Source organism: Hyperolius riggenbachi, chromosome 8, assembly GCF_040937935.1.
Source record: "Hyperolius riggenbachi isolate aHypRig1 chromosome 8, aHypRig1.pri, whole genome shotgun sequence".
In the NCBI taxonomy this organism is placed as follows: Eukaryota; Metazoa; Chordata; class Amphibia; order Anura; family Hyperoliidae; genus Hyperolius; species Hyperolius riggenbachi.
This window is the reverse complement of record NC_090653.1, coordinates 268703894-268731587: the sequence shown is the minus strand read 5'-3', so window position 1 is coordinate 268731587 and position 27694 is coordinate 268703894. Positions and strand designations below refer to the sequence as shown.

Genomic DNA, 27694 nt, shown 5'->3' with positions numbered 1-27694 from the left:
GCCCCACTCCCCAGCCCGCAGTGACACCTATACCTGCTACCTATACTGGGGGTACCTATACCTACTACCTATACTGGGGCAACTATACCTGCTACCTATACTGTGGGCACCTATATCTACTACCTTTATTGGGGCACCTATACCTACTACCTATACTGGGGCACCTATACCTGATACCTATGGTGGGGCACCTATTCTTGCTACTTATACTGGTTGCAACTATATTTGGCTATCTGTACTGGCTACACCTACACATGGCTACCTAAATTGGCTGCACCAATACCTGGCTGCCTGTACTGGTTGGCATCTATTCCTGGCTACCTATACTGGCTGTACCTATATCTGGCAACACATACCCCCCCCCCCTTGTGGTGCCTAATTCTAAGTCCCTCCCTGGTGGTGCCTAACCCTAAGACCCCCCCCCCCCCCCCCCGGTGGTGTCTAAACCGAAAGACACCCCCCCCCCAACTCTGTGGTGCCTAATCATAAGACCCCCCCTGGTGGTGCCTAACCCTTAACCCTCCCTTGGTGGTGCCTAAACCTAACCCTAAATCCCCCTCCTAAAGCTACCCTCCCCCTCTTCCGCAAAGCTGCGATATGCGGCTATAAAGGCTTGTGGATAACTACAACTTATCTGCAAGACATTTTTTTTCCACAAGCCTGTCTGGGAAATTCTTCCTTCTTGCCACTAATCGGACACCTCAATTTACCTTCATAGTCGCATATAGCAGCTATTCTAAAAGCTGCGATTTGCGGCAAAGAAGGTAAAATGTATCGCCCTGAGGTGCCCGCCGCCATGCACCTGAATTTTCCTATCATGCCGCAAAATGGTTTTATTATAGGCGTCTATGGAGGCGCTGGTTTTACCGAAAGGGCTCCTGCGCCCCTTTTTCCTGCTTCGGGGGAAATGTACGGTATGCTGTAAAGCTCTCTGATAATCTATATACCATAGATAATGGAAAATAAATAGAATTTTCAGCTTTCTTGAGAAAGTTCACAAACCCGCACTGGAAGCAGAGAGAGGAAACTCCAAGATGCATGGGGGTTATCCGCCCGTTGGTGGCCATCTTGCTTAGCCTCGCTATATTTAACCTCCTGCGCCAGCCGCCTGAGTTATGTAATATTAATGCCTTCTCCTCCACGCCGGCCTCCCAGGAATAGATTCGCTCATCAATGCAAAGAATGTTATCCTGCTCAGCGGTTACCATGGTTACAGGGAAAATCCTGACAAGCCCTGCTTACCAGCGCGTCAGATACGTGCGTGACCGGCCGTTGTGCGGCATCTGTGGAGTCACGATGTAAAAGTATGCATTCGATTGGAGGAAATGCAGGCAGTTCATAATCAAGAGAACCAGTCACAGTTACAGGTATATTTTTGTAATTCCTTGGATCTAAACTCTTCTAATTGCTCCCATATCAGATTTTGCTAACCAAACAATATACAGTTATCACGAGATTTGTTTTTTTTAGTGTAATTAAATCAATATAATGATCAATTTAATGATTGGTTAAATCGATTCAGTATTGTCACAAGTTACTACAATACAAACAACTTTTGATGATGTCACGATCGATTGTAGGAAAAACTTTGCATAAACTGTCTAATCCAAATTTCAATTAGGGTTTTGCAAAACAATCACTATAGGAATCGACATAAACAAACTTAATGGATGTAGTTTCCATATAAACAATTGTTAAATAACCACTCCAGCAAAAATGTAAGCAGTTAGGGCTTGTTCACACCTACGGCATTTTCACAATTTTTTAAGCACTGGCGATTTTATAAATCGCCTTGAAGAGACTCTGTAACGAAATGTTCAGCCTTATTTCTTCTATCCTATAAGTTCCTAATCATGTTCTAATGTGGTCTGGCTTACTGCAGCCTTTCCTAGTTGCACAGTGGCTGTATTATGTCTATTATATAATCTAATCTTCTTTCCTCTGACGGCTTTGTCGGACTCAGGCAGGAATTTGCTGCTCTGCTTGTGATAGGAAGAAGCTATACACACCCTCTCCACGCCCCCGGCAGGCTCTGTCTGCTTCCTGACTTGCGTCAGGAAGTGGAAAAAAGAAATCGATCTGCAAAAGTGCTTTGAAAAGCTCTTTACACAAAATCGTAGTGCACAGGTAAGCGTCGGGAGGGGGAAAAAAATCACTCTCAAAATCGCAAAACGTGGCCATCAGCGATTTTGATTTTAGATGTGAACAAAGCCTTAAAAATCTGTCATAACTGTCAGGTTTTGGACTAGTCCATCTCCTCATGGGGAATTCTCAGGGTTTTCTTTGAGTTCAGAAGCATTTCCTGAACGGAAGTTGCTAATTCTAACTGACAAAATAGTGTGCAAACATGCTAATATCTTACTATTTTGGCAGTTAGACTGGCGCATAGGAAATGCTTTTTAAAAAAAATAAATCCTGAGACTCCCCCATAGGCAGATTTTCTATAAGTGATTGATCCTATGTCGATCGTGTGACAAATGTAAAATGTATGAACCTCCACCTATCTATTATTTTACAATCAGCAAAAAAGAACCAACATTGGCGATCTTTCGATCAATTTTAGCCCTTGATATCGATTTAAAGAAATGCTTTATCAATCATAATAAGCATTTAAAAATCTCTTTTTGTCTAATCAAATGTCTAATCAGGTCCAAAAATTGCACATTGGCTGTTATACCAACCCTGTACCCGGATTGGTGGATTGCACCTTGCCTTATCAACAGGGGCGTAACTAGAAATCACTGGGCCCCCCTGCGAATATTTGGATGGGGCCCCCCCCATAGGTGCCAAATAATCGTAATGGGGCAGCGTTTCACTGTAAATTAATTGTAAAGTGGGCAGCATTTTACCAGACAATCGTAATGTGGGCCAGAAAATCGTAATGTGGGCAGAGTTCACCAGAAAATCGTAATGTGGGCCTTTAGAAAATCATAATGTGGGCAGAGTTCACCAGAAAATCGTAATGTGGGCACCAGTCACCAGAAAATAGTAACGTGAGCAGCAGTCACCAGAAAATTGTAACGTGGGCAGCATTCACCAGACAATCGTAATGTGGGCAGCGTTCACCAGAATATCGTAATGTGGGACAGAAAATCGTAATGTGGGCAGAGTTCACCAGAAAATTGTAACAAGGACAGCATTCACCAGACAATCGTAACTTGGGCAGTGTTCACCAGAAAATCGTAATGTGGGCCAGAAAATCATAATGTGGGCAGCGTTCACCAGAAAATCGTAACGTGGACAGCATTCACCAGACAATCGTAACGTGGGCAGTGTTCACCAGAAAATCGTAATGTGGGCCAGAAAATCGTAATGTGGGCAGAGTTCACCAGAAAATCGCAATGTGGGCATCAGTCACCAGAAAATCCTAATGTGGGCAGCAGTCACCAGAATATCGTAATGTGGGCAGCAGTCACCAGAAAATCCTAATGTGGGCAGCAGTCACCAGAAAATCCTAATGTGGGCAGCAGTCAGTCACCAGAATGTCGTAATGTGGGCAGCAGACACCAGAAAATCCTAATGTGGGCAGCAGTCACCAGAAAATCCTTATGTGGGCAGCAGTCACCAGAAAAATCGCAATGTGGGCAGCAGTCACCAGAAAATCGCAATGTGGGCAGCAGTCACCAGAAAATCGCAATGTGGGCAGCAGTCACCAGAAAATCCTAATGTGGGCAGCATACACCAGAAAATCGTAATGTGGGCAGCAGACACCAGAAAATCGCAATGTGGGCAGCAGACACCTGAAAATCGCAATGTGGGCAGCAGACACCTGAAAATCGTAATGTGGGCAGCAGACACCTGAAAATCGTAATGTGGGCAGCAGACACCTGAAAATCGTAATGAGGGCAGCGGACACCTGAAAATCGCAATGTGGGCAGCAGTGACCAGAAAATCGCAATGTGGGCAGCAGTGACCAGAAAATCGTAATGTGGGCAGCAGACACCTGAAAATCACAATGTGGGCAGCAGACACCTGAAAATCGTAATGTGGGCAGCAGACACCAGAAAATCGCAATGTGGGCAGCAGACACCAGAAAATCGCAATGTGGGCAGCAGACACCAGAAAATCCTAATGTGGGCAGCAGACACCTGAAAATCGTAATGTGGGCAGCAGACACCTGAAAATCGTAATGTGGGCAGCAGACACCTGAAAATCGTAATGTGGGCAGCAGACACCAGAAAATCATAATGTGGGCAGCAGACACCAGAAAATCGCAATGTGGGCAGCAGTGACCAGAAAATCGCAATGTGGGCAGCAGTGACCAGAAAATCGTAATGTGGGCAGCAGACACCAGAAAATCGCAATGTGGGCAGCAGACACCAGAAAATCGCAATGTGGGCAGCAGTGACCAGAAAATCGCAATGTGGGCAGCAGTGACCAGAAAATCGTAATGTGGGCAGCAGACACCAGAAAATCGCAATGTGGGCAGCAGACACCAGAAAATCGCAATGTGGGCAGCAGTGACCAGAAAATCGTAATGTGGGCAGCAGACACCAGAAAATCATAATGTGGGCAGCAGTGACCAGAAAATCATAATGTGGGCAGCAGACACCTGAAAATCACAATGTGGGCAGCAGTGACCAGAAAATCATAATGTGGGCAGCAGACACCTGAAAATCACAATGTGGGCAGCAGTGACCAGAAAATCACAATGTAGGCAGCAGTGACCAGAAAATCACAATGTAGGCAGCAGACACTAGAAAAAAAAATGCACCTGTGAAAAAAAAACAATTCACTTACCTGACAGAAGTCTTCTCCTCTCCCGGCATCTGGCTCGCAGCTCCCCGAGTCCTCCTGCAGCACATCTCCCGCGCTGACAGGCAGAGTGCAGGGCTACGGCAAGATGGCTGCCGAAGCCCTGTACTAGAGACACAAATAGTCTCCAGTGTAGGGCTTCTTCGGCGGCCATCTTGCCGTAGCCCTGATCTGCCTGCCGGAGACTATGCAGGCTGCTGGTGGAGCGGGGCTGCAGGGAATGAACTGGCGCAGCGTCTATTAGACGCTGCGGCCAGTTGAGCACCTTGCTGGGGGGTCCAGAGCAGCGCTCCCCCCACGCACAGTGAGCGGGCCCCAGAGCAGCCCCGGGCGGCCGGGCCCCCCTGCGGCTGAGAGAGTCGCATCCCCGGTAGGTACGCCGGTGGTGACAGCCTTTCCTCCTCCGGGCCCCTGACTTGCTAGGGGCCCCCCTGCAACTGCAGGGGCTGCAGGGTCTATTCCTACGCCCCTGCTTATCAAACATGTGTCTTGAATGAAGGCAGGCACGAGTATAATACACCTTCAATTATGATTGGCTAATCACAGACCAATTTAACACCTCCATGTACGCCTGTCCCCAACTTACAAACACCTGACTCATAAATGTCCCGCCATTACGAACGGCTCCCATATTTTAAATTTGGGTCTTTTGGAACAAGTCAACACTTTTTTTTTTTTTTTTTCAAAAAGACCCTGACACAGAGGTGAACAATGGACGCATGGAGGAGGAGGGGGGCATGGAGGAGGTACAGGGGAGGGGACAGTGGTGGCACAGTGTTCCAACCTATGGACAGTTTCAGAATGAGTCTACAGTCCCTATCTTGTTCATTAACCGGGGACTACCAGGGCCGGATTTCTGGCAAGGCCACATAGGCTATGGCCTAGGGCGCCAGAAATTCACCTCTGCTTGGGGCGGCTGAAGGGCAGAATAATGTGTGCAGACAGGCAGAGAGTGACAACAACAATGGACACCCGTCCTGATTAATTTATGCAGGCCGCGGCTTTCCCAGCTGCCAGTTTCAGCCTGCACACTCTCTCCCCGTCCCCTTGACTCCTTTCTACTCCGCTCCCTCCTCAAACACATTCTTGCAGCAGAGTCCATTCAGTGCCACCGGCCGCCCTGCATTAAAAGTTTGCATCAGGCATCGGCTGGCAGTGAGCAGCAACGGGCAGGCTGGACTCGGACTGTGCTGAACCTGACCTGTGCTGCTGCCTAATTGAAGATGTATTTGCAGATCCAACTCCGGACAGAGCTTCTCTCCCCACTACTTCAGCATTGCGAGTAGCAGAGCACGGCAGCCAATCACGGCGCTCAGATGCTGAGAGGCAACCAATAGCGCGGCTTGGGGGATGTGGCTTGGCCAGCACTATGATTTTTCATTGGCTGGAGATGGTTATTCACTAGTGGCGGCAAGGAGGAATGTTTACGAAAGATCTGGGCAACATGGGCTGAGAGTACTGTGCACGGGAGTGAGCCTCAGGCAGCGACACAGCTTATCAGCAATCATTGCTGGTAAGCAATTAACAAGATTGATTAGGACAACGGCGGCGACCCAGGGATCAGTGTCTAGGGAGCTATGGGGACGGAGGCTTCACACTAGAGATGGCCGGGCTGGGACAAGTAAGTAAACGAACAGCTGCAATATGGTAACAGTAAAAAAGGGCGCAGGAGGCTAGTGGACAAATCGGGCGGCGCCATTCACTCCCATAATAAATATCGTTTAATGGGCGCCCGATAGGAAAAAAGGGCGCCGGAGAAAAATAACGTTTTAAAAGCGGCGCCCGGAGACTTAATGTTTTATTACTGCTTCTCATGATTACACATTATTTAATGATTTATACATTTTTTAATATTATTTTTAAACGAAAAACAGTACAATATTTTTTTCAAACATTATTTTTAAACGAAAAACAGTACAATTTTTTTTTTGTTTTTTTTTTTTACATTATTTTTAAACGAAAAAACCGCACAATATGTTTTTGAAACTTTATTAATGCTTATCACAGGGGGGTCTTAGGTGTAGGCACCAACAGGGGGGTCTTAGGTTTAGGCACCAACAGGGGGGTCTTAGGTTTAGGCACCAACAGGGGGGTCTTAGGTTTAGGCACCAACAGGGGGTCTTAGGTTTAGGCACCAACAGGGGGTCTTAGGTTTAGGCATCAACAGGGGGGTCTAGGGGTTAGGGGTAGGTACAGGGAGGGTTACTTAGTAATTTTTTTTTTAAACGTTATTATACGTTTCACTATTTAAACGAAAGATTAACGTTTTTACAATTGCCGATTTAATGCACATTATTTAATGATTTATAACTTTATAAAACATTAATTTTAAACGAAATACAGTACAATACATTTTTAAACGTTATCCATGCTTATCGTTTAAAACCCCGCACCCTTTTTTCCCAGCGCCCCTTTTTAACGTACGCCTGCAATATACTGTCTATAGTGGACTTGGCAGCTGCAGGCGGACTGCCCGGCGGATCGCTCAGAAACAGCCGTATCAGTCCGCCGACAGTGCGTACACACGCCGGACTGTCGTTGGAACGCCCACCCAGCGGGAGGTGACGACGGACCCATCGTTGCCTCCAGTCCGGCGTGTGTACGGACCTTAAGAAACTGCCTTGATATCTCCTCTCACTCTCTGTCCCCCACCTCCTCTTCTCTACCACTCTCTCTCCTTTCCTCTACAGGTATTTTGTTTCATACCTTCCCTCTCTCACTCTCCCTACCCTTTGCTAACCTTTTTTTTTGCCATAATGGTCCCCTCAATTGTACTTTTTGCAATCTTGCCTTCTTGTGTTCTCTCTTTCCTGCCCACCCCATATAGCCCGTCACCACCTTTTCTCCACTATTTTGTTCTCTCCCTATCTCTCTCCACTTCTATCTTTCCCTCTTTCACGCTCTACAACATTTAGAGCGAACCTATGAGGCTTGTGAGGGGCACATTTGGATACTAACATCAGGAGGAGGAAGCCTCTGGATCCTAAAGAGGCTTTCCTTGTCCTCTGGTGCCAGGCCGATCCAGGACTGGGACCCTTCGAAGTGCAGCTGCAGTGCATCTGTGCAGTAGCAAAACTGCTCGGGCACTGGCAAAAAAGCTGAGCATGACCATCCTCGAGCTACCACGTAGGTGCAGACGGCTCGCACTGACTTGTAATGTAGTGTTGACATCTTATGTAGCCCTTTGCAGAGTCATGCCAATTTTCCTCAGATGAGCTCACAATCTAACACTTAACATACTTATAGTGTAATGTCCTATCATATTATTATGTATTTATATAGCACTGACATTTTCTGCAGCACTTTACAGAGTACATAGTCATGTCACTGACTGTCCTCAGAAGAGCTCACAATCTAATCCTACCATAGTCATAGCATAATGTCATGCCATATTATTATTATGTATTTATATAGCACTGACATCTTCTGCAGCACTTTACAGAGTACATAGTCATGCCACTGACTGTCCTCAGAGGAGCTTACAATCTAATGCTGCCATAGTAAAAATCTAATGTCCTACCATATTACTATTGTGTATTTATATAGAAGTGACATCTTCTGCAGCACTTTACAGAACATAAAGTCATGTGATTGATCATCCTCAGAGGAGCTCACAATCTAATCCTACCATAGTCTAATGGCTGGTACACAGGATAAAACTTCCCGTCAGCTCGATGAGTTTAATCAATTATTTCTGACAAGTCTGATCTGCTCTCTATTGATAACGGGATCCAGTTTGTGCAGTAATGGTCTGAAAATGTATCCCGATATCAATCTGAGGCAGATCAGATGTGTTGGAAATTATCGGTTCGACCCATTGATCTGACTGGAAGTTGTATTGTGTGTACCAGCCATAATGTCCTACCACATTAGGAGATTGACTTGTCTGTGGTGCCATACAATCAGAAATGGGCTCGGCAGCAGCCATCCAGTTAGTAGCTTACCCCACTGTTACAAAGGTTGATGCTTTCCCCTCCATGCTCCATTTATCCACATGTTGAGTGGGAGGAATTGTTTGAAGGCCAGGAGAGCTCCAAAGAATCCAGATTACATCACTGTACTGGGTGGCAAGTATAGGGGCGAGAGGTGTATAATATTATGCGTGGATATACGGGGGGGCGGTTATTGACAGTTGGCCTAGGGCACTAGAAGATACAAATCCGGCCCTGGGGACTACCTGTAGTATTAGAGTTTTTCCACACAATCTGTTCATAGTATTCAAAATCTGTTGACCCGCATAATACATGGAGGTGGTAAAATTGGTCAGTGATTGACCAATCATAATTGAAAATGTGTACTAGGCTTTTGGGTGCGTACACATATCCAATTTTGATTGGGCAAATTTACCACTTTCCTGTAGTATAGGACCTTACTGACACAATCTGTTCACAGTATTCAAAATTGGCCCTCATACCACATGGAGGTGGTAAAATTGGCCAGTGACTGGCAAATCTGCCTGAAAGAGTTAAATATTAGGTATGCAAGTGGCTGACTCAGTCCTGAGTCAGACAGGAAGTGACTACAGTGTGACCCTCACGGATAAGAAATTCCAACTATAAAACACTTTCCTAGCAGAAAATGGCTTTTGAGAGCAAGAAAAAGGTAAAAAAGGGGAATTTCTTATCAGTGAGGGCCACACTGTAGTCACTTCCTGTCTGAGTCAGGACTGAGTCAGCCATTTACATACCTGATATTTAACCCTTTCAGACAGAGAGAGAAAGAAAGAAAGGAGCACAGCATAGTTATTTGTGTGCTTGGCACTGTACAAACACATGTCTATCTCATCATGTCACTTCGGGTATCCTTTAAAGGATAACAGAGCTGAAAGAGTTCTCCTCTTTCAGTGGTGGGCAGAAATTACGCCTGTGCGAAATCACACATCGTAAATTGCAATTACGCATCATAATCGTAATGTGAAATTTGCTGATTACACGTAAACATTTTTGCAGGTAAATGTAATCACTAACCGTAATTACGCATCATTTCCTTTGTGAACATTTTATGCAAAGGAATGGATTTTTCGCATCGAATATTTAAATAGGAGCGCATGTGCAGTATACTGTCTGATGAACGCAGGGTTTTTTCTGCATATGAAGCATTTTTCGCATTGAATATTTAATAGCCACGCATGCACAGAACACTGGCGAATAGATGCAAATATTTTTACGCATCGAACAGGAAGGAGTAATTACGATTCACAAATGTAGTATGCTGTACGTAACGTAATCGTAATTACACAATGCGTAATTGAGAAAAATTTCACAAAATTTTGCGTAATCATAAATGACCCATTACGAGCACCACTATCCTCCGTCCGTCACTTTCCCAGCTAAATCGCCACCGCAGCTCAGTCCTGGTTACCCGAGTCAGGCGGTAGTGCGCAGGCGACCATGGCTAGGAGCGCTCTGCACATGCACATGACAGCATAATAACGTCATCATGCCGCACTCCTGGCCGCAAGCATCTGTGCACTACCGCCCAAACTAGGGGACCAGGACTGAGCTGTGACAACGATTTAGGTGGGAAAGGAGGGGGACGGATGGGAATGGGGAGAGCGGTGGGCATGATGACCGCATCACAAACATGCCTGCTCCCCCTGTTTTTAAAGTGGACCTGAACTCTTGCTCAGGACAGAAGGAAAACAGAGAAATGCACCCCGAATGTATTTAGAGCAGGGTTGCCAACTCATCCCTTTAAATACTGACACATCTAAGTTATACAGGTTCTGGGGCTTCTCACACATAATCCATGCCTAAACTGCATCTAACTAGCCACAAGACATGTATAATTCATAAGCGTCCGTAGTTAAAGGGATGAGTTGGCAACACTGATTTAGAGAGTTTAGCCTGTCTAATTCCCCCTCATCTGTGACTAATCACAAGTTGTAATTTGATCCTCCCCTGACACATTAATGCCTACGACAGATAAGCTGATAAGCCCACTTGAAAGCACAAGCTGTAAACAAAATGTCTGTTTCCATGAATCAGGAAGTAGAAACTCTGTAAATGTATGTTAGGATGTGTAACAGCTGTAAAAAATACATGTTTTTTGATTCAAGGTTATTATGCTGTTGTGTATCTTTGAGGCCTTGTTCACATTGCGTTCTGTCCGCGTGTCGGTCCGCGTTGGGGGGGTTGTGGAGTTTTATTCTCCGTTTCCCGGCGATTATCTGCGTGCTTTTTTTTTTTTAACCGCTTTTCTAAGCGGTTTTGCAGAGCGATTGCGTTGTGAACTCTTTGACCAGGAAAAGAATAAATACAATGTATTTATTCTTAAAAATGTGAATGCAATCGCTGCACAAAGCGATTTTGTGAGCATTTGCGTATTTCCTATACCTTCCATTAAGGCAAAATCGCCTCAAAAATGGCCCTTGCACCGGATCGGAAACTAACTGCTTAGATGTGAACTGTCTCATAGAGAATCATTGTACAAGCGCTTTCAGGGTGAATCGCCAGCGCTTAAAAAAATTACTAAAACGCCTCTAGTGTGAACAAGCCCTAGAGGAGTTATTAGCCAATTTTAAGCGTGGGCGTTTTTTCAAAAAGGCCCTGAAGGCGCTTAAACCATTATCCTCTATGAGACAGTTCACATCTGAGCGGTTTGTTTCCGGTCCGGTGCATGGGCCATTTTTGAGGCGATTTTGCCTTAATGGAAGGTATAGGAAATACACAAATGCTCATAAAATCACTTTGTGCAGCGATTGCATTCGCGTTTTAAGAATATTTATTCTTTTCCAGATCAAAGAGTTCACTTCCTGACTGACGGCAGGAAGTGAAAAAATGCAATCTTTAGGCAAAACCGCCTAGAAAAGCAGTTCCCCCAAAAAACAGCGCGCAGGTAAACGCCGGGAATCGGAAAGAAAAATTGCTTTAAAAAAACGCCAAATGTGGACGGCCACGCGAACGGAACGCAATGTGAACAAGGCCTTAGAGCAGAGAGGAATTCTGAATTCAGGTGCACTTTAAAGTGTTTAACTCTTTCAGCTCTGGTATTCTTTAAAGGACCACTCCAGCGAAAAAACAAGCAGTTAGAATCTGCCAAAACTGACAGGTTTTGGACTAGTCCATCTCCTCGTGGGGGGTTTTCAGGGTTTTCTTTGTTTTCAAAAGCATTTCCTGAACAGCAGTTGCAAAGTCTACCTGACAAACTAGTGTGCAAGTGAGTAGGGAGGCTGGCTGGTATCTTACTATTTTGACAGTTAAACTGCTGTTGTTCAGTAAATGCTTTTGAAAACAAAGATAACCCTGAAAATCCCCATGAAGAGATGGACTAGTTCAAAACGTGATGGTTCTGTCAGATTGTAACTGCTTACTTTTTTGCTGGGGTGTTCTTTAAGGTTTGCACAGGATTTCCCCCTGCGTGGTCTATACACAGGCCACATAAATCTGTGATATTTGCAGCAGTGCTGAGTGACCATCCGGGAAGGATGACTCACAGATATATACGCCGCGTTCCCATGTAAATCAATGGAAGCCACATATGGGGCTACTTAGGTTTCCTGGCATTAGTCAGCCTGACACAGCTTTTAGAGATAGTGCAATATGAGCCCCCTGACAGTCTGTCGCTGCCCCCAGGGACCGGTACCTGGGCTGTCGGCTGTCGCTGCTTTGTCTCCAGTATTGATCCGCTCAGCCGACATGTGGCTCCAGTTCAGCCCTAATCCCTAATCCTGGGCCAGATATTTACTTTACTGCTGCAATTACAGAAAACTTACAGGCACTTTCTTTGACTTATATACTCATAAGCTTTTAGGCTTCTTGCACAAAGGGACGTTACAGGCGCACGTTAGTGCAGCCTGTAACGCTCCCCCAACGCACAGCAATGTAACACAAGTGAGCTGTTCACACTGCCCACGTTGTAACGCAGCAAAGTGCTGCATGCTGTGCGTTCTATGCGGCTAAGCCACGTTAGACTGTTTGCACATGCTCAGTCATGTTGGGGAGGAGGGGAGAGCGGCCGGGCACATGGCTAATTAATATTCACTGCACTCAGTGACATGCAGTGTTTACTTCCTGGAGCGCCGCTCTGTGCAGCGATTGGCCGGGCGGGACCACGTGATGCCGCATGCATCCAAGAGTACGCATCACGGCATCACGGACGCCAGAGTGAGCTGCACAACGCGGCTCACTCTGACGTCCATACCAGAGAGCACCAGGCGTTGCGTTAGGGGCACGTTATGCGACCTTAACGTAGCACTCAACGCAACGTCCTGGTGTGTAACTAGCCTAAAGGACTGCTATAGCAAAAAAAATGTAAAATATAAAATACATGTAAACACATACAAATAAGAAGTACATTTCTCCCAGAGTAAAATGAGCCATAAATTGCTTTTCTCCTATGTTGCTGTCACTTACAGTACATAGGAGAAATCTGACATTACCGACAGGTTTTGGGCTAGTCCATCTCTTCATGGGGGATTCTCAGCATGGCCTTTAGTCTTTATAAAGAGTAAAGACACTCCCTGAAAATGATGTATACAATGCTGGCCAGCCTCCCTGCTCGCTGTACACCATTTTGGTAGCTGGACGGAGCAACTGACATTTACAAAGTGCTTTTGAAAACAAAGACAACACTGAGAATCCCCCATGAGGAGATGGACTAGTCTAAAACCTGTTGGTTCTGTCAGATTTCTATTACCTACTGTAAGTGACGGCAGAAAAGTAATTTATGTCTCATTTTACTCTGGAAAAAATGTACTTTGTATTTGAATGTATTTACATTTATTTAAAATTGTATGATTTTTTGTGATAGTCTTCCTTTAATAAGAAAACAGATATTTAATTTTTCTTTTCAGGAAAAGATTAAATACAGTATAACAAATGAAAATCCAGTCCTTGTTTAGGGCTCCACCAGTTGGTTTTGAAAAAAAAAAAAAAACGGAAGTCGAAAAAATATCAAATCGGAAAATCAGCCTTGGGATTGGTCTAAAATTACCGTGGTGATCTGATTTTAGCAGAAAAAATCTACATTCTCTGATTGGTCCATTGCTTCCGAGTTCTGTAATTGGGTTAACCACTTAATGACCCAGCCTTTACCCCCCCTTAAGGACCAGCGCTGTATTTGCTGATCTGTGCTGGGTGGGCTCTACAGCCCCCAGCACAGATCAAACACCAGGCAGAGTGACCAGATCGCCCCCTTTTTTCCCCACTAGGGGGATGATGTGCTGGGGGGGGTCTGATCGCTCCTGCCTGCGTGTGGCTGGCGGGGGGGGGCACACCTCAAAGCCCCCTCCACTGCAGGATTCCCCCTCTCCCTCTCCTCCCTCCCTGCCCCGGAGATCAGAGGCTGCACAGGAACGGATCTGTCCTGTGCAGCCTCTAACAGGCTCCTGCCTGTCATGTGACAGCGATCCCCGGCCGCTGATTGGCCGGGGATCGCTGATCTGGTACAACGCTGCTACTGTTAGCAGCGTTGTACAAATGTAAACAAAGCGGATTATTTCCGCTTGTGTTTACATTTAGCCTGCGAGCCGCGATCGGCGGCCCGCAGGCTATTCACGGAGCCCCCCGCCGTGAATTGGAAGGAAGCAGCCGCTTGCGCGAGCGGCTGCTTCCTGATTAATTAGCCTGCAGCCGGCACGGTATGAGTGCGCGGTCGGCAAGTGGTTAAAATGACTGAGTTTTGGTAAATTGGATTTCTGTGGAATTCCATTTTCCGATTGGCAATGCTGGTTTCCAATCGGAAATGCAGAAATTTGAGTTATCAATTCAGAATAAGCATCCCTATTATCGGGTACCCCTTTTGTGGGTGACATGATCTCATGAATTAGTTGACACAGAAATATGTGTATATGAATATGTGTTGTCAATATCCAGAATATGTGTTGTCAATATCCCCTTAGGCTTTGTTCACATCTAAAATCGCAAACGCCAGCGTTTTGCGATTTTGTGAGTGATTTTTCCCCCCTCCCGGCGCTCACCTGCGCGCTACAGTTTTGTGCACAGAGCTTTTCAAAGGGCTTTTGCAGAGCGATTCTATTTTTTCAGTGCCTGACGCAAGTCAGGAAGTGAACTCTTTGACCCGGAAAAGAATAAATACAATGTATTTATTCTTAAAAGCGAGAACGCAATCACCACCCAAAGCGATTTTGTGAGCGTTTTGCGTTTTTCCTATACCGTCCATTGTAGCAAAAACGCCCTGAAAATGGTACATGCAGTATTTGCTGAGTGGAAAGCAGACAAAATGCTCAGATATGAACTATCCCATAAGGATTCATTGCACTAGCGATTTTAGGACATTTTTAAAATCGTCGGCGCTCAAAAAAAACGCCAAACGCTCTAGGTATGAACGAGCCCTTATACTTTTAATTAATCACTGTTTTATCTCAAAACTTACAGTAATAAATTGACTGGTACGAATCAAAGCTCCTCCCCAACACCCTGCATAGGTACGTCCTGGCCTGGGTTATATGGGAAGCAGGAAATTTGGGCGCATGAGGCAGGTGGACAAAAAGGGCGCCGCCATTCACTCCCATAATAAATATTGTTTAATCGGCGCCCAACAGGGAAAAAGGGCGCCGGAGAAAAATAACGTTTTAAAAGCGGTGCCCGGAGACTTTTAATGTTTTATAACTGTTTCTCATGATTACACATTATTTAATGATTTATAATTTTTTAAACATTATTTTTAAACGAAAAACAGTACAATATTTTTTAAAACATTACTTTTAAACGAAAAACCGTACAATATTTTTTGTAAAACATTACTTTTAAAACGAAAGACCGCACCATATTTTTTTAAAACGTTATTAATGCTTATCACAGGGGGGTCTTAGGTTTAGGCACCACCAGGGGGGTCTTAGGTTTAGGCACCAACAGGGGGGTCTTAGGTTTAGGCACCAACAGGGGGGTCTTAGGTTTAGGCACCAACAGGGGGGTCTTAGGGTTAGGCACCACCAGGGGGGTCTTAGGGTTAGGCACCAACAGGGGGGTCTTAGGTTTAGGCACCAACAGGGGGGTCTTAGGGTTAGGCACCAACAGGGGGGTCTTAGGGTTAGGCACCAACAGGGGGGTCTAGGGGTTAGGGATAGGTACAGGGAGGGTTCTGTGTGAGAGTAGGGTTAGGTATAGTTTTATAAAACGTTATTATAAATTTCAATTTTTAAACAGGGAAGATTAACGTTTTTAAAATTGCCGATTTTATACACATTATTTAATGATTTATAACTTTATAAAACATTATTTTTAAACGAAATATAACACAAATTATTTTTAAACGTTATTCATGATTATCTTTTAAAACCCTGCGCCCTTTTTTCCCGGCGCCCTTTTTTAACGTACGCGTTATATGTACCCTGGGGCGTAACTCGACTTACTAGGGCCCCCCTGCAAAGCTGAAAGCGTGGGACCCCCTTGGTCCCCAAAACCCATGAGGGTCACGTGATCGGGAGTCGGCAAATGGCAACCGGGAGTGTTCTGGAAGCAGGAAGAAATGACAGACGCTCCCTCTGCTCGCTACTCTGCATGGCAGGAGGTGGCAGAGATGGTTTTTGTGAGCGAACGGAGAGATTACTTTGCTAATTGACTGCACTTGCAGTTGGGGAGAGGTAGGAGGAGGGGTCCCCAAAACCTCCGCGCCCCCCTGTGATGGCGGTACCACTGTATGTACCACTTATTGAGAGCTGAGGCCATAGAAAGGTATAGAGCCTGCTTATCATTCACCAGGGCAGCCTTAACTGCAGAGCTAAAGTGAGTATTGCTTAATTGTCATGCTGTCCATACACTGAGGTGATGCTGATGCCTTTAGACAGCCCAGCCAGACACCACACCCGGCAGCCTGACCTAATTTTTTCTCTTCTGTACATCAGCGCAGCGTTTGCAGACACGTCATGGTAAGCCGATGAAATGTGAAGAGTGGTATTTGCATTGATGATGCATCACTGTGCATTGTCCGTACATACAGAAACTCACAGTGGAAGGTTTAAAGCCCCGTTCACACTAGCAAATGCGATTTGACGCGTGTCACATGCTTTTCCTGTACACGTTTGCATATATTCATGCATGTTTGTGTGCGGTTTGAAAAATTCTCCACCGCAAGTGTGCTGGCTGGCCCAGCAGTCACTTCTCCTAGGTACCCCTTAGTATTAGGTAGCCAGAAGTACCCTCAATATTAAGTAGCTAGAGGTGCCCCAAGGTATTAGGTAGCTAGAGGAACCTCAGTATTAACCTCCTGAGCGGTATGCCCAACACTGTGTGGGACATACCGCTCAAAAGGTTTTGCTGGCGTTAGGTGTCCCCCAATGCAAATCTAACAGGTTCAGTGGCTTTATTACAAGTTAGCTAGCACTACGTTAGCATGTTTAGGTGCCCCCACCCCCCGATTCCCCCGATAGAGCCGTTATATATGTTACCCAGCCTCTATCCAGCGATCGCGCAGCCTCCCCACACAGCTCCGGTCTTCTCTATGGGGAGGATCGGGACTGCGCATGACATCATGGCGTCGGTGATGTCATGACGTTGCGCGCATCAAAAAAGGGCGCCTGGAAAAAAGGGCGTGAGATATAAGGGAAATTATAAGTTGTAATGTAAAACAATGTTTTTCGTTTATAGTTTATAAATGAAAATCTTCTGCTAAATAGGTTGAATCAACGGAAATGAAATGGCAAAATACCGTCTATAACAAAAAACGAATTTGGAAATGAAACGTCAAATAGAGTCTATAAAAAAAACGATATTTACACTTGTATTAAGCATAGTAATACAATGGTAGATTTTACAGGTATTTTACTGCAATTATACCTAACTGTAGGCTCACACAGATCTCTTCCTCTTCCTATCCCAATCCCTAACCCCTAGACCCCCCCCCCCCCCCCTTTGTGTAAATATACATAATTTAATAATTTATTAAATTGTGTATATTACAAGTATTGTACTGTTACTATACCTAACCCTACTATCACACAGAACCCTCCCTGTACCTATCCCTAACCCTTAGACCCCCTCGTGGTGCCTAACCCTAACCAACCCCCTGGTGGTGCCTAACCCTAAGACCACCCTGGTGGTGCCTAACCCTAAGACCCCCCTGGTGGGGCCTAACCCTAAGACCTCTCTGGTAGTGCCTAAAACTATCCACCCCCGGGTGGTGCCTAACCCTAAGACCCCCCCCGGTGGTGCCTAACCCTAAATCTCGCCTGGTGGGGCCATACCCTAACCACCCACCTGGTTGTGCCTAAACCTATCCATCCCCCTGGTGGTGCCTAACCCTAACTATCCCTCTGGTGGTTCCAAACCCTAACAATCCCCACTGCAAAAACACCCTTACACACAATATAAACAATAATATATTTATCCCTAAAATACTTCACTATAAATAACATGAATAGAATAATTTATATATTTGTAATAGACTTAAAATCACGTACACATGAATATTATAAATAGAAAAAGGGGTGTATATATATATATATATATATATATATATATATATATATATATATATATATAATAGGCTAAGTGCCTCAACCTTCATGCAAGAAGAAGAAGTATCGCCCTGCCCCCAGGGCCAGGCCAAGCAAGAAGGGGCCGGGCCAAGCAAGAAGAAGAAGTAGCACCCTGCCTTCAGGGCCGGTCCTACACTTGCCGCCTGCAGGAAGGGGGTATTGGGCACAGGGGAGGGGGGGGGGGTCGGACTCCCCCTCACCTGGGTCCCCCATCTGCGCCCCTTCTCTAGCTTAAGTTCTATGGAAAACAAAAGTTTGCTTTCTTGGAACAGAAAAATTTTGTGATAATTCAGGTTGGAGTGAGCTTGAGATGTCTCCCAGTGCATTACTGCTGAATATATGCAAATTAACCATTGTTGCCCTTAGAAGCTAAACATTGCATTCCAGCGGTTCTGGAGGTGTGTTTAGCTTCTAAGGGTAACAATGGTTCATTTGCATATATTCAGCAGTGATGCATTGTGGGAGACATCACAAGCTCACTCCAACCTGAATTATCGTAAATTCTTTTTGTTCTAAGAAAGCTTTTGTTTTCCATAGCATTTTCGTAAAAGGGCTTTTAGGACCAGTGTAGCCCCTCATACACTCCAATGAGTTCTGGTTCACCATGAGCTTGCTGGTTAGTCTGTAGCTTAAGTTCAGCAGCAGCCGCCGCTATTAGTAAGAAGCAACGGGTGGGGATGACTCAACTCTTCCGCGTTCCAGCGTGCGTTCCACTGTTGTCACTTCCTGCAATGCCGTCCACTTACGAAATTAAGCTAGAGGGGGAGCGCACGTGGGGGACCCAGGTGAGGGAGGGAGGGGTCCGACCCCCCTCCCCGCCACAAAATCAAGCTGGAAGGGGAACGCTGTGCTGTGCCCAATACCCCCTTCCTGCCCACTACCACCTTATGTGGCGTATGCTACGCCGCGGGTCAGCAAGTATATGTATAATAGAATAAATAGCCTTACAATCACGTACGCATTAAAAATCTTAAAATAGCGGTAATATTAAAAGCGATATATTAGTAAGTTAATAAATCTGAAAACTATCATTGACGCATTATAAGTGTAAAAAACAAAGTTAATACCAAAAGTGATGTATTTATAATAGAATAAGATTGAAAACGATATTTAAGCATTATACGTATGAAACTGAATTTTAAAATGATAAAATAAGTGTAAACGAAAATTTACATGTTACAGTCCTGAAAGCGAAATTTAAAAATTAAAAAATAAGTAAAACCTCCTATAAGCGAAATTTAAAAACGAAAAAATAAGTAAAACACAAACGATATTTGTAATAAACCTTATTCTGTAAACGAAAACCTTTGTTAACACGATCCCTGCAACCGCTATTTCTCGGGTGCCCAAATTTCCTGTTAGGCTCCCAATAGCCGATATTTTGCACTGCAGTCTATGGCGGCGCCCTTTTTGCCCATTAGCCATATGCGCCCTTTTTTACTGCTTCCCATGACGTCATGTACGGTCCTCCCCATAGAGAAGATCTGAGCTGTGTGGGGAGGCTGTGCGATCGCTGGATAGAGGCTGGGTAATGTATATAGCGGCTCTATCGGGGGGGATCAGGGGGAGGATCGAGGGGTGGGGGCACATAAATAACCTAGCCTAGTGCTAGCTAACTTGTAATAAAGCCACTAAACCTATTAGATTTACACTGGGGGACTCAGGCTAGCAAAACCTCCTGAGCGGTGTAACGCTCAGAAGGTTAAGTAGCTAGTGGTGGCCTGACTGAAGGGAGATCTCATCAGTGGAATGCCAAGAGCAGAGTGAGTAACCTCTCATTTACACTCTCATCTGGACTCTGAATAGGGAAGGAGGGAGGGACTCCGAGGGAGGCGCTCGGGCGCCTGTAGACACGTGCCTACAGGGCCTAATGGTAATTCCGGCTCTGTGTTCAGTGGTCGAATCACGAAATGCATCCACTGAAACGCAACACACTAAAATGGAGCATGCTGCGTTTTTAAAGGCAAACTCCATCGCAGCGTATGCAGTGGGAATAGTCATCTGGGATTTTTATGAGAAAAGGGATAATACTGCAACTTGCAAAACTGACATGTTCTGTGGGCCACAACAAACTGGCAAATGAATACAAACAAAAGGTTTCAAGAAGAAAAGGAGGCGTCATACAGGTGAGTCTCCCTTCCGGCAGGCATAGTGCACCATATCATCTCCCAACTTTTTGAGCTAAGAAACAGGGACACTTTAAGACACGCCCCGTTACACCTCAAACCACGCCCCCACCTCCCCGCTCATCATGCATATCACAAAGTATTCAGAAGCAAAAGATGTTGTTTTATCATTCAAACCACACTAGTCCTCTCTATCATCATTTTAATATTCGAAAATAAGAACTATATCAATTTAACCACCTGAGCGGTATGGACGAGCTCAGCTCGTCCATTACCGCCATGATGGATTGCTCAGCCCCTGGAGGGTCTTTTTACACCAAATTTTCAGAGGGGTGTAGCTAGCACTTCGCTGCTGGCTAGCACTTCACAGCCTCCAGGTGTCGCTATGGCGGCGATCGGAACTGCGCATGACGTCAATGACGTCAGACATCATTCCCGATCGTCGTCATAGCAAAACCTGAAGCTATGGCGGAAGTCTCGGCCATCGCGGGAGCCAGGTAAATATCGCCGGCGGCGAGCAGAGGGAGGGGGACAGTGCCGGGGGACTTGGGGGCAAAGTGTAGCTAGCCTAGTGCTAGCTACACCAATGTAGATACTTTTTTTTAATAAAAAGCCACCCGCGGCCGCATGGCTGCAATTAAAGGAACGCCAGGGTGGTTAATTGCTGCGGACACAGATCTGTACATCAGTCCTGAAAGAAGAACAAATGAGGAAGAAAGAGGGACTGATCCCACTGTGAACTTAGCCTGAGGGATTTGTTTCCCAAAGAGGGACTGCCTCTCCAAAAAAGGGATAGTTGGGAGCTATGGGATCTGGTCTTGTGGGAAAACGGTCCACGATCATCAATTTTAGCTAAGATTTTTTTGGACATCATGATGGAGTCTATTTTATGGATTATTGCTGAGAGAGAAAGGGCATCGGATTTCCAATTGGCAGCAATATGAATTTTTGTGGCATTGGAGATATACTGGCTGAGCTTATGGTCGGGTCTTTGGTTCTTGAAAGCTTATGGCCCAAAAGGAGAACCCTGGGGTAAACGGACACTGTAGGACTTCATATAGTAAGTGGGCGGTCTGATTTCAGAGAACCGATACCCTAGGGCTAACTACCAGACATGGGCAAGAGTGCCCTTGGAAATGCAGTTTCGGAAGGGGGGAATTTAGACTCTACATAAGGTGCAGTCTATGAGTGAGGTAGGTGCGATGAAGGAGGCAAAGGGAGGCCCCAATGGCTGTACTATGCAAGCTACCCTTATATAATGTCTCCAAGCCTGCTCCCTACTCCTCATCCATTAGCAACACACCAAGGTCCTGTTTCCAAAATCTACCATCATCTGGGGGACAGTTTTGGTTGGAGTATAGTATTGAGATCAGACCCTTCAGAAAGGGGTCAGCTGAGCAGGTGATCTCAAATGGAGACTGTGAGATCTCCGAGCCTTGCTTACTAAAAGATCTATAATATATATGAGCCGCTGTATAAAAAAGCTCATTGGTGGGAACTCTAAAGTGATCAATGAATGCTTGTACATGGGGGATTTCATCAAAATGTTTTACATTTTAAAGGAAACCAAAGGCAAGAGACATATGGAGGCTGACATATTTATTTCCTTTTAAACAATGCACATTGCCTGGCTTTCCTGATGACCCTCTACCTCTAATACTTTTAGCCAAGGACCCTGAACAAGCGTGCAGATCTGATGTTTGACAAGATTAGCCGCATGCTTGTTCCAGGTGTGGGATTCAGGTAACACTGACCAGAAAGATTAGCATCACTACCAGGCAACTGGTATAGTTTCAAAGAAAATAAATATAGCAGCCTGCATATGGCTCTCACCTTGAGTTCCTTTTAAGCACGCACACATTTGATTTGCAGCTCTGGAGACAACACAGAATGCTTCAGAGACTATAGAATAAGCAGGTTGCTTTTTTCATCAGTGGTGATGAAGACACAGCAGGCCTGTTCCGAGACGATGCAAACTCAAGGCACAATACAGAGGACCTACCGCAGCAGAACTGGCATCTTTCAAAGCAGACTGCATCCAAGGAATTTAAAAAAGAAAAAGATCAACTTACCCGGGGCTTCCTCCAGCCCCTGGGAGCTGATATGTTTTTTGCCGCAGCTCCAGCGCCCCGGGGACCCCTCCGTTGCAGATGCTGACTTCGCCAGGTTGGTATCTTCTGTACCTGCCCACGGCTGCGCTGATCACGATCACGTGCCCTGGAGCGTTCTGTGCAGGCACATAACTACTGCACCTGCTCAGAACGCTCCAGGCCACATGAGCGCCATCGCAAGTGACGCGGCCGCGCGCCTCAACAGACCGGACCCCGGGACCCCAAAGCTGCGGCAAGGGACATATCAGCTGCCAGGGGCTGGTTGTTCAGGGTCTATAGTTTAAGATATTAGATGGCAGAGGATCAGCAGGACAGCCAGGCAATGTGCATTGTGTAAAAGGAAATAAATATGGCAGCCTCCATACCCCTCTCAGGTCAGATTAATAGTATGAAAATAGGAGCAAAATACTTTTTAGATTGGAGGTTAGCAGTCCTGCCTTGCAGTGCTGGAGCCCCAGGCTATCATCTCAGTAAGGACACAATCTGGATGGAATTTTAATGTTTTTCTCTTGTTTTATGGGATTCCTCCAGGTGATCAAGTTTCCTTCTGCATTAAAGTTTAAGCCTCTCTGAGGGACAATCAGAGACATTCATTTTTTTTTAATACACTCTGTAAAGTATTGTGGTGCCAGTGCTGTATCAATCAATAAGTCTATATAAAATGTAGGCTACATATTGTACACACGTTTTATACAAATGTTGACATAGCTGTTCTTTTAAGTAATTTTATAATAAGGTTTACATTTTACTTAAAGGACAACTGTAGTGAGAAGAATATGGAGGCCACCATATTTATTTCCTTTTAAACAATACCAGTTGCCTGGCAGCCCTGCTGATCCATTTGGATGCAGTAGTGTCTGAATAACACCAGAAACAAGCATGCAGCTAATCTTGTAGGATCTGACAATAATGTCAAAAACACCTGATATGCTGCATGCTTGTTCAGGGTCTATGGTTAAAAGTATTAGAGGCAGAGGATCAGGAGGCTAGCCAGGCAATTGGTATTGCTTAAAAGGTATTAAATATGGAAGCCTCCATATCCCTTTCGCTTCAGTTGTCCTTTAAGCTTGTTCCAGACTTGTTGACAAGGCCAATTATATTGCATTTTTCTCCTAGCGGGCTCAAAGCACTATAGCTGCAGCCAGTAGGGTGTGCTCTGTAGACAGTAGCAGTGTTAAGGAGTTTTGCCCAAGGTCTCCTTACTGAATAGGTGTCAGCTTACTGAACAGGAAGAGCCAAGATTTGAACTCTGGTCTCCTGAGACAGTGCCTTAACCAGTACACTATCCAGCCATCTGCTGGCCCTTAAAACTCTGATGCTGTTTTGATTGTACTATATATTATAAATGTGGCATAGTAGATAGCACTCTCACCTTGAAACGCTGGGTCCCTGGTCTGAATCCCCGCCAGAGCACTATTTTGGAGTTTGCTAACACGGAGTTTGCATGTTCTCCCTGTGTCTGTGCGGGTTTCCTCCGGGCACTCTGGTTTCCTCCCTACATCCCAAAAACATACACATAAGTTAATTGGCTTCCCCCTAAATTGGCCCTAGATTATAATGCATACACTGCACGATACAGACATAGACATATGACTATGGTAGGGATTAGATTGTGAGCTCCTCTCAGGGACAGTTAAAGAGAAATAGTAATCAAGAATTGAACTTCATCCCAATCAGTAGCTGATATCCCCTTTTCCTTTTCTCAAACGGATCATCAGGGGGGTCTGTATGGCTAATATTGTGGTGAAACCTCTCCCACAGTGCATTCTGTGAACCTCGTTGCATTGTGGGAAATAGCTGTTTACAGCTGTTTCCAACTGCCAAAAAAAGCAAGCAGCATCTCCTTCCACTGAGATCACCTGCCAGCTGTAAAAATGTCACCATGTGATAAATGTCAGAATGTAAATCAGGGAGTGGAAAGCTTTTACATCGGGCAAACACTGACTAAATCATTTATACATAATTATAAAAATGATTTGAAGCACTTTTTTATTACATTATTTTTGCTGGAGTTCCTCTTTAAGTGACAAGACAATATACTCTGTACAACACTGTGGAAGATGTCAGCGCTAACTAAATAATAATAATAAATGAAATACATTTATTTCCTAAAAGTGTATATGGAATAGCTGTATAGGTAAGCTGGACTGTAGTAAAAGGAGGACAGTTAAGCAATGCATAAGCGTCTGATGAATATTCAGCTGCAAAGAGTCTGTTGCGCCCAGTGACCTATATATGTGGCACAGCACCTGTCTGGGTGTGTACAGAAAGGGCAGAGGCAGACAAGCTGAGCTGCTATATATAAGCATGCACTGCAGCCAGCACCCTTCTATCCATCCACTGTCTATTAATATTACAGGCACACAACACACACACAGCCTATGACAGCCCCCTCTGCAGCTCTGGGATTTGGGACCCCTGGGTGTTTGTAAAAGGGAGGAGGGTGATTTTATGCCATAAATGGCTGTTTATTGATGAAAGGAGGTGGTGGAGGGGGACATTTAATACAGGCAATTAAATGGGGGCACTCCCTTCTGCCTGCCCTTCCCAAACTGTCACTCCAGCTGTCAGTGTTTGCTGTGCAATAGATATATTATTTTCTGATTGCATGTAGCTGCTGCCCTGCAGAGGATTAGTGGTGCACCCGGTGCTACGAGGATGAGATTCTGAAGAGTTGTTGCAATTGAAAAAGAGCAAAATCTCATTCAACGTCTCTCAGCCATTGGATTGTGCAGATGTGCTGCTGTCATTGGCTAGCAAGAGGCTTTCTCCTTCATCTCCCCCTCCCATCTCTCCCTCTCTCTCCTCTCCTCCCTGATTGCATGGCCTTTGTAGCTACACAGCAATGTGTCTACACCTGACCCGGGGACTTGGATTTCTTCTCTGCCCCTGTCCATCACCCACAGACCCCACAACCAGAAAGCCCCCACCTCCTGCTTCATTGCCATTTACAACAAGCCTGCTGTCTTCTACTGCAAACTGACACGACCATCATTATCCTCTCCTTAGATTGCACAGGTCCTTCTTATCCTCCAGAGGGGTGATTGGCTTATACATCTGTCCCCCTCTTCTCAGCAGACCCCCCTCCTCATTTTTTAAGGTGACACAAGGACAGCCGTCGCAGACCACCGATGTTGGTCTCTTATCAAAGCACTTGGCAAAATTCAAGAAGAGAGGCACACAATGGATTTCCAAAGATGCTGAGGAATGCCTGTTTATCTCTGAATATTTCCCCAGATGCTCTGATCTTTGAACATCTTGGATGTTGGATGTTTCAAGCCTCCTGAGATTGGATGCAAGTCTTCGTCTATTAAATTCCTACTTTTTTATGCAAGGTTCCATAGATTGCTGGTGTTATTAATGGTGCAATGTTTATGGTGTCCATTACTGGCTGGTTGATATGTTTGCAGCTGCTGCTGGGAGATCAGAGTTAGCACGGCCTTCAAAAACATCTGCTCAACCGGCACCTTGTGCTTCAGGTGGACATTCTCTGGTTGTCTCTGTTGGAGGAAGGTTAAGGATGGTACCTTGGATGTGGTGACTTCAGCCCATCATGGATGGTCAGTTGACAGATCAGTGTCATCTCGAATGACCTCCCTTGCATGGTCACATTTGACACTGTCTGGCCTGAGGCGGGGGTGAGGGGCAGGCAAACTTGAGAAGGCCCCCTGACCACCTCAGTTTTTTCTAAATATTACACTGGATTTCCTCGTCCACTGAGCAAGGATGTGGAGCAGTTTGTCATGATGATGTTTGATACTCCGGTAAGCCTGCATGTTTAAAATATACTATTGCAGTTATTGACTGTTGGATTTATTGACTGTTTATTGGGGGGAATGGGGGGTCAGATACAATTTTCTAGGGATTGTCATATGTCATCATGCTTTGTAAAAAAAAAAAGGAATATGATAATGAATGTATTTGCCAAGAACACAATAGTGTGCCTTGGCCTTCTTAGAGGTGGAAAGGCCTAAAGAGAACTAGTCACAATGCAAAGCACTTTTCTAAGTCTCAAATGGCAGCCGTGTGACCTCTATGCCTGTTCCGGGGCAGTGACATTTCTAAAGGCATAGGAATATTTGCTTGCCTACTCTGGCCCACATCAATAAGTTTGGTTGAGTGTTAGGCAGCTGTGTGCCTGTTGCTAGGCAGTGGCTTTCCTAAAGCCATAGGCATAATGCATCACTTGGTCACTCTGTTCAAAACCAATCAGTTTGGTTGAACCTCAGGTCTGTGGATATTCTGTATTGCTTGTGTTTGGAAAGATGGTACTGTTGTGATTTGGCCTTCTTGGATTGGGAAAGCCTGCAGAGAACCAATTGCAAAGTAAAGTATTTTGTAGGTCTCAGAATGCAGCTGAGTAGCCTGTGTGTTTGTTCCTAGGCAGTGACATTGCGTAAGGTGACCACAGTTTGATTAAGCTCAGGCCTGTGTCTTCCGTATTGCATTTTATGATTGTATGGCACAACCTGTACCCTGTAAACTTTTTTTTTTGGGGGGGGGGGGGGGGGGGAGATGAGGGACATGGAGCAGAAAGCACTGTTTCAGCAGGTAGTACTCTATAAAGTCTATAGCATCCTCTGTCCAGTGGTGGACCATATGAAGACTATACCAGCTTGTCACTGGAAGGCTAAGATACCTTGTCTGTGGGATTCTTTATGCAAAAATGTGTAACAGGTTCCATTTAGAGGGGACCTGAACACAGAACTTCCTCTGTGCTCTAAAAGAAAAGCAACAGCATAATAACCTTTACAGAAAAACATTACTTCATTACTTTGTTACAGCTGATTCAAAGCCTGCAATAAATCTGCAGTATGTTTACTTCATGCTTACATGGAAGCGGACATATTGTTAACATCCAGTGTTTACAAATTAGCTGCTCTACCATGGCAGTCAGCGGACACAGGTTAGAGATCAAATTACAAATTGTGATTAGTCACTGATGGGGGGGGATTAAACAGGCTAAACTCTCTAAATACATACTGGGTGCATTTGTATGTTAGTCAGCAGAAAATAAAACTAAGCTGCAGTGGGGGACCGGAGGACACTCGAGGAGTGGCGAGGGCACAGGGCGGCTGCAGGGGGCTTGGGGTAGCCCCAGGTAAGTGAAACTTTTTTTTTGTTTCAGGGTTAAGGTTCACTTTAATATGAAGGGGTTCATGTACGGTTTTACATGTACTCATGTTATTTTGTACTTGTGGCCGTGAAATGTGCGTCAGGATGCGTTCAACGATAGTACTGTACTGTGATGCACTGAATTTCAG

The 27694-nt window shown here is 45.2% G+C and overlaps 2 protein-coding genes across 2 annotated transcripts in view; one reads left to right on the top strand and one right to left on the bottom strand.

The window, feature by feature from the left end:
* The window catches only part of LOC137527861 (ficolin-1-like), a 103178-nt gene that overhangs the window by 51779 nt on the left and 23705 nt on the right, over positions 1–27694 (bottom strand). The window lies entirely within an intron of this gene.
* Positions 25264–27694, top strand: part of RALGDS (ral guanine nucleotide dissociation stimulator) — a 250641-nt gene continuing 248210 nt past the window's right edge. The window contains exon 1 of the mRNA XM_068248834.1: positions 25264–26194. Coding sequence (XP_068104935.1) covers positions 26174–26194 — 21 coding nt within the window. The 5' untranslated portion in view covers positions 25264–26173. The remainder of the gene's footprint in view (positions 26195–27694) is intronic.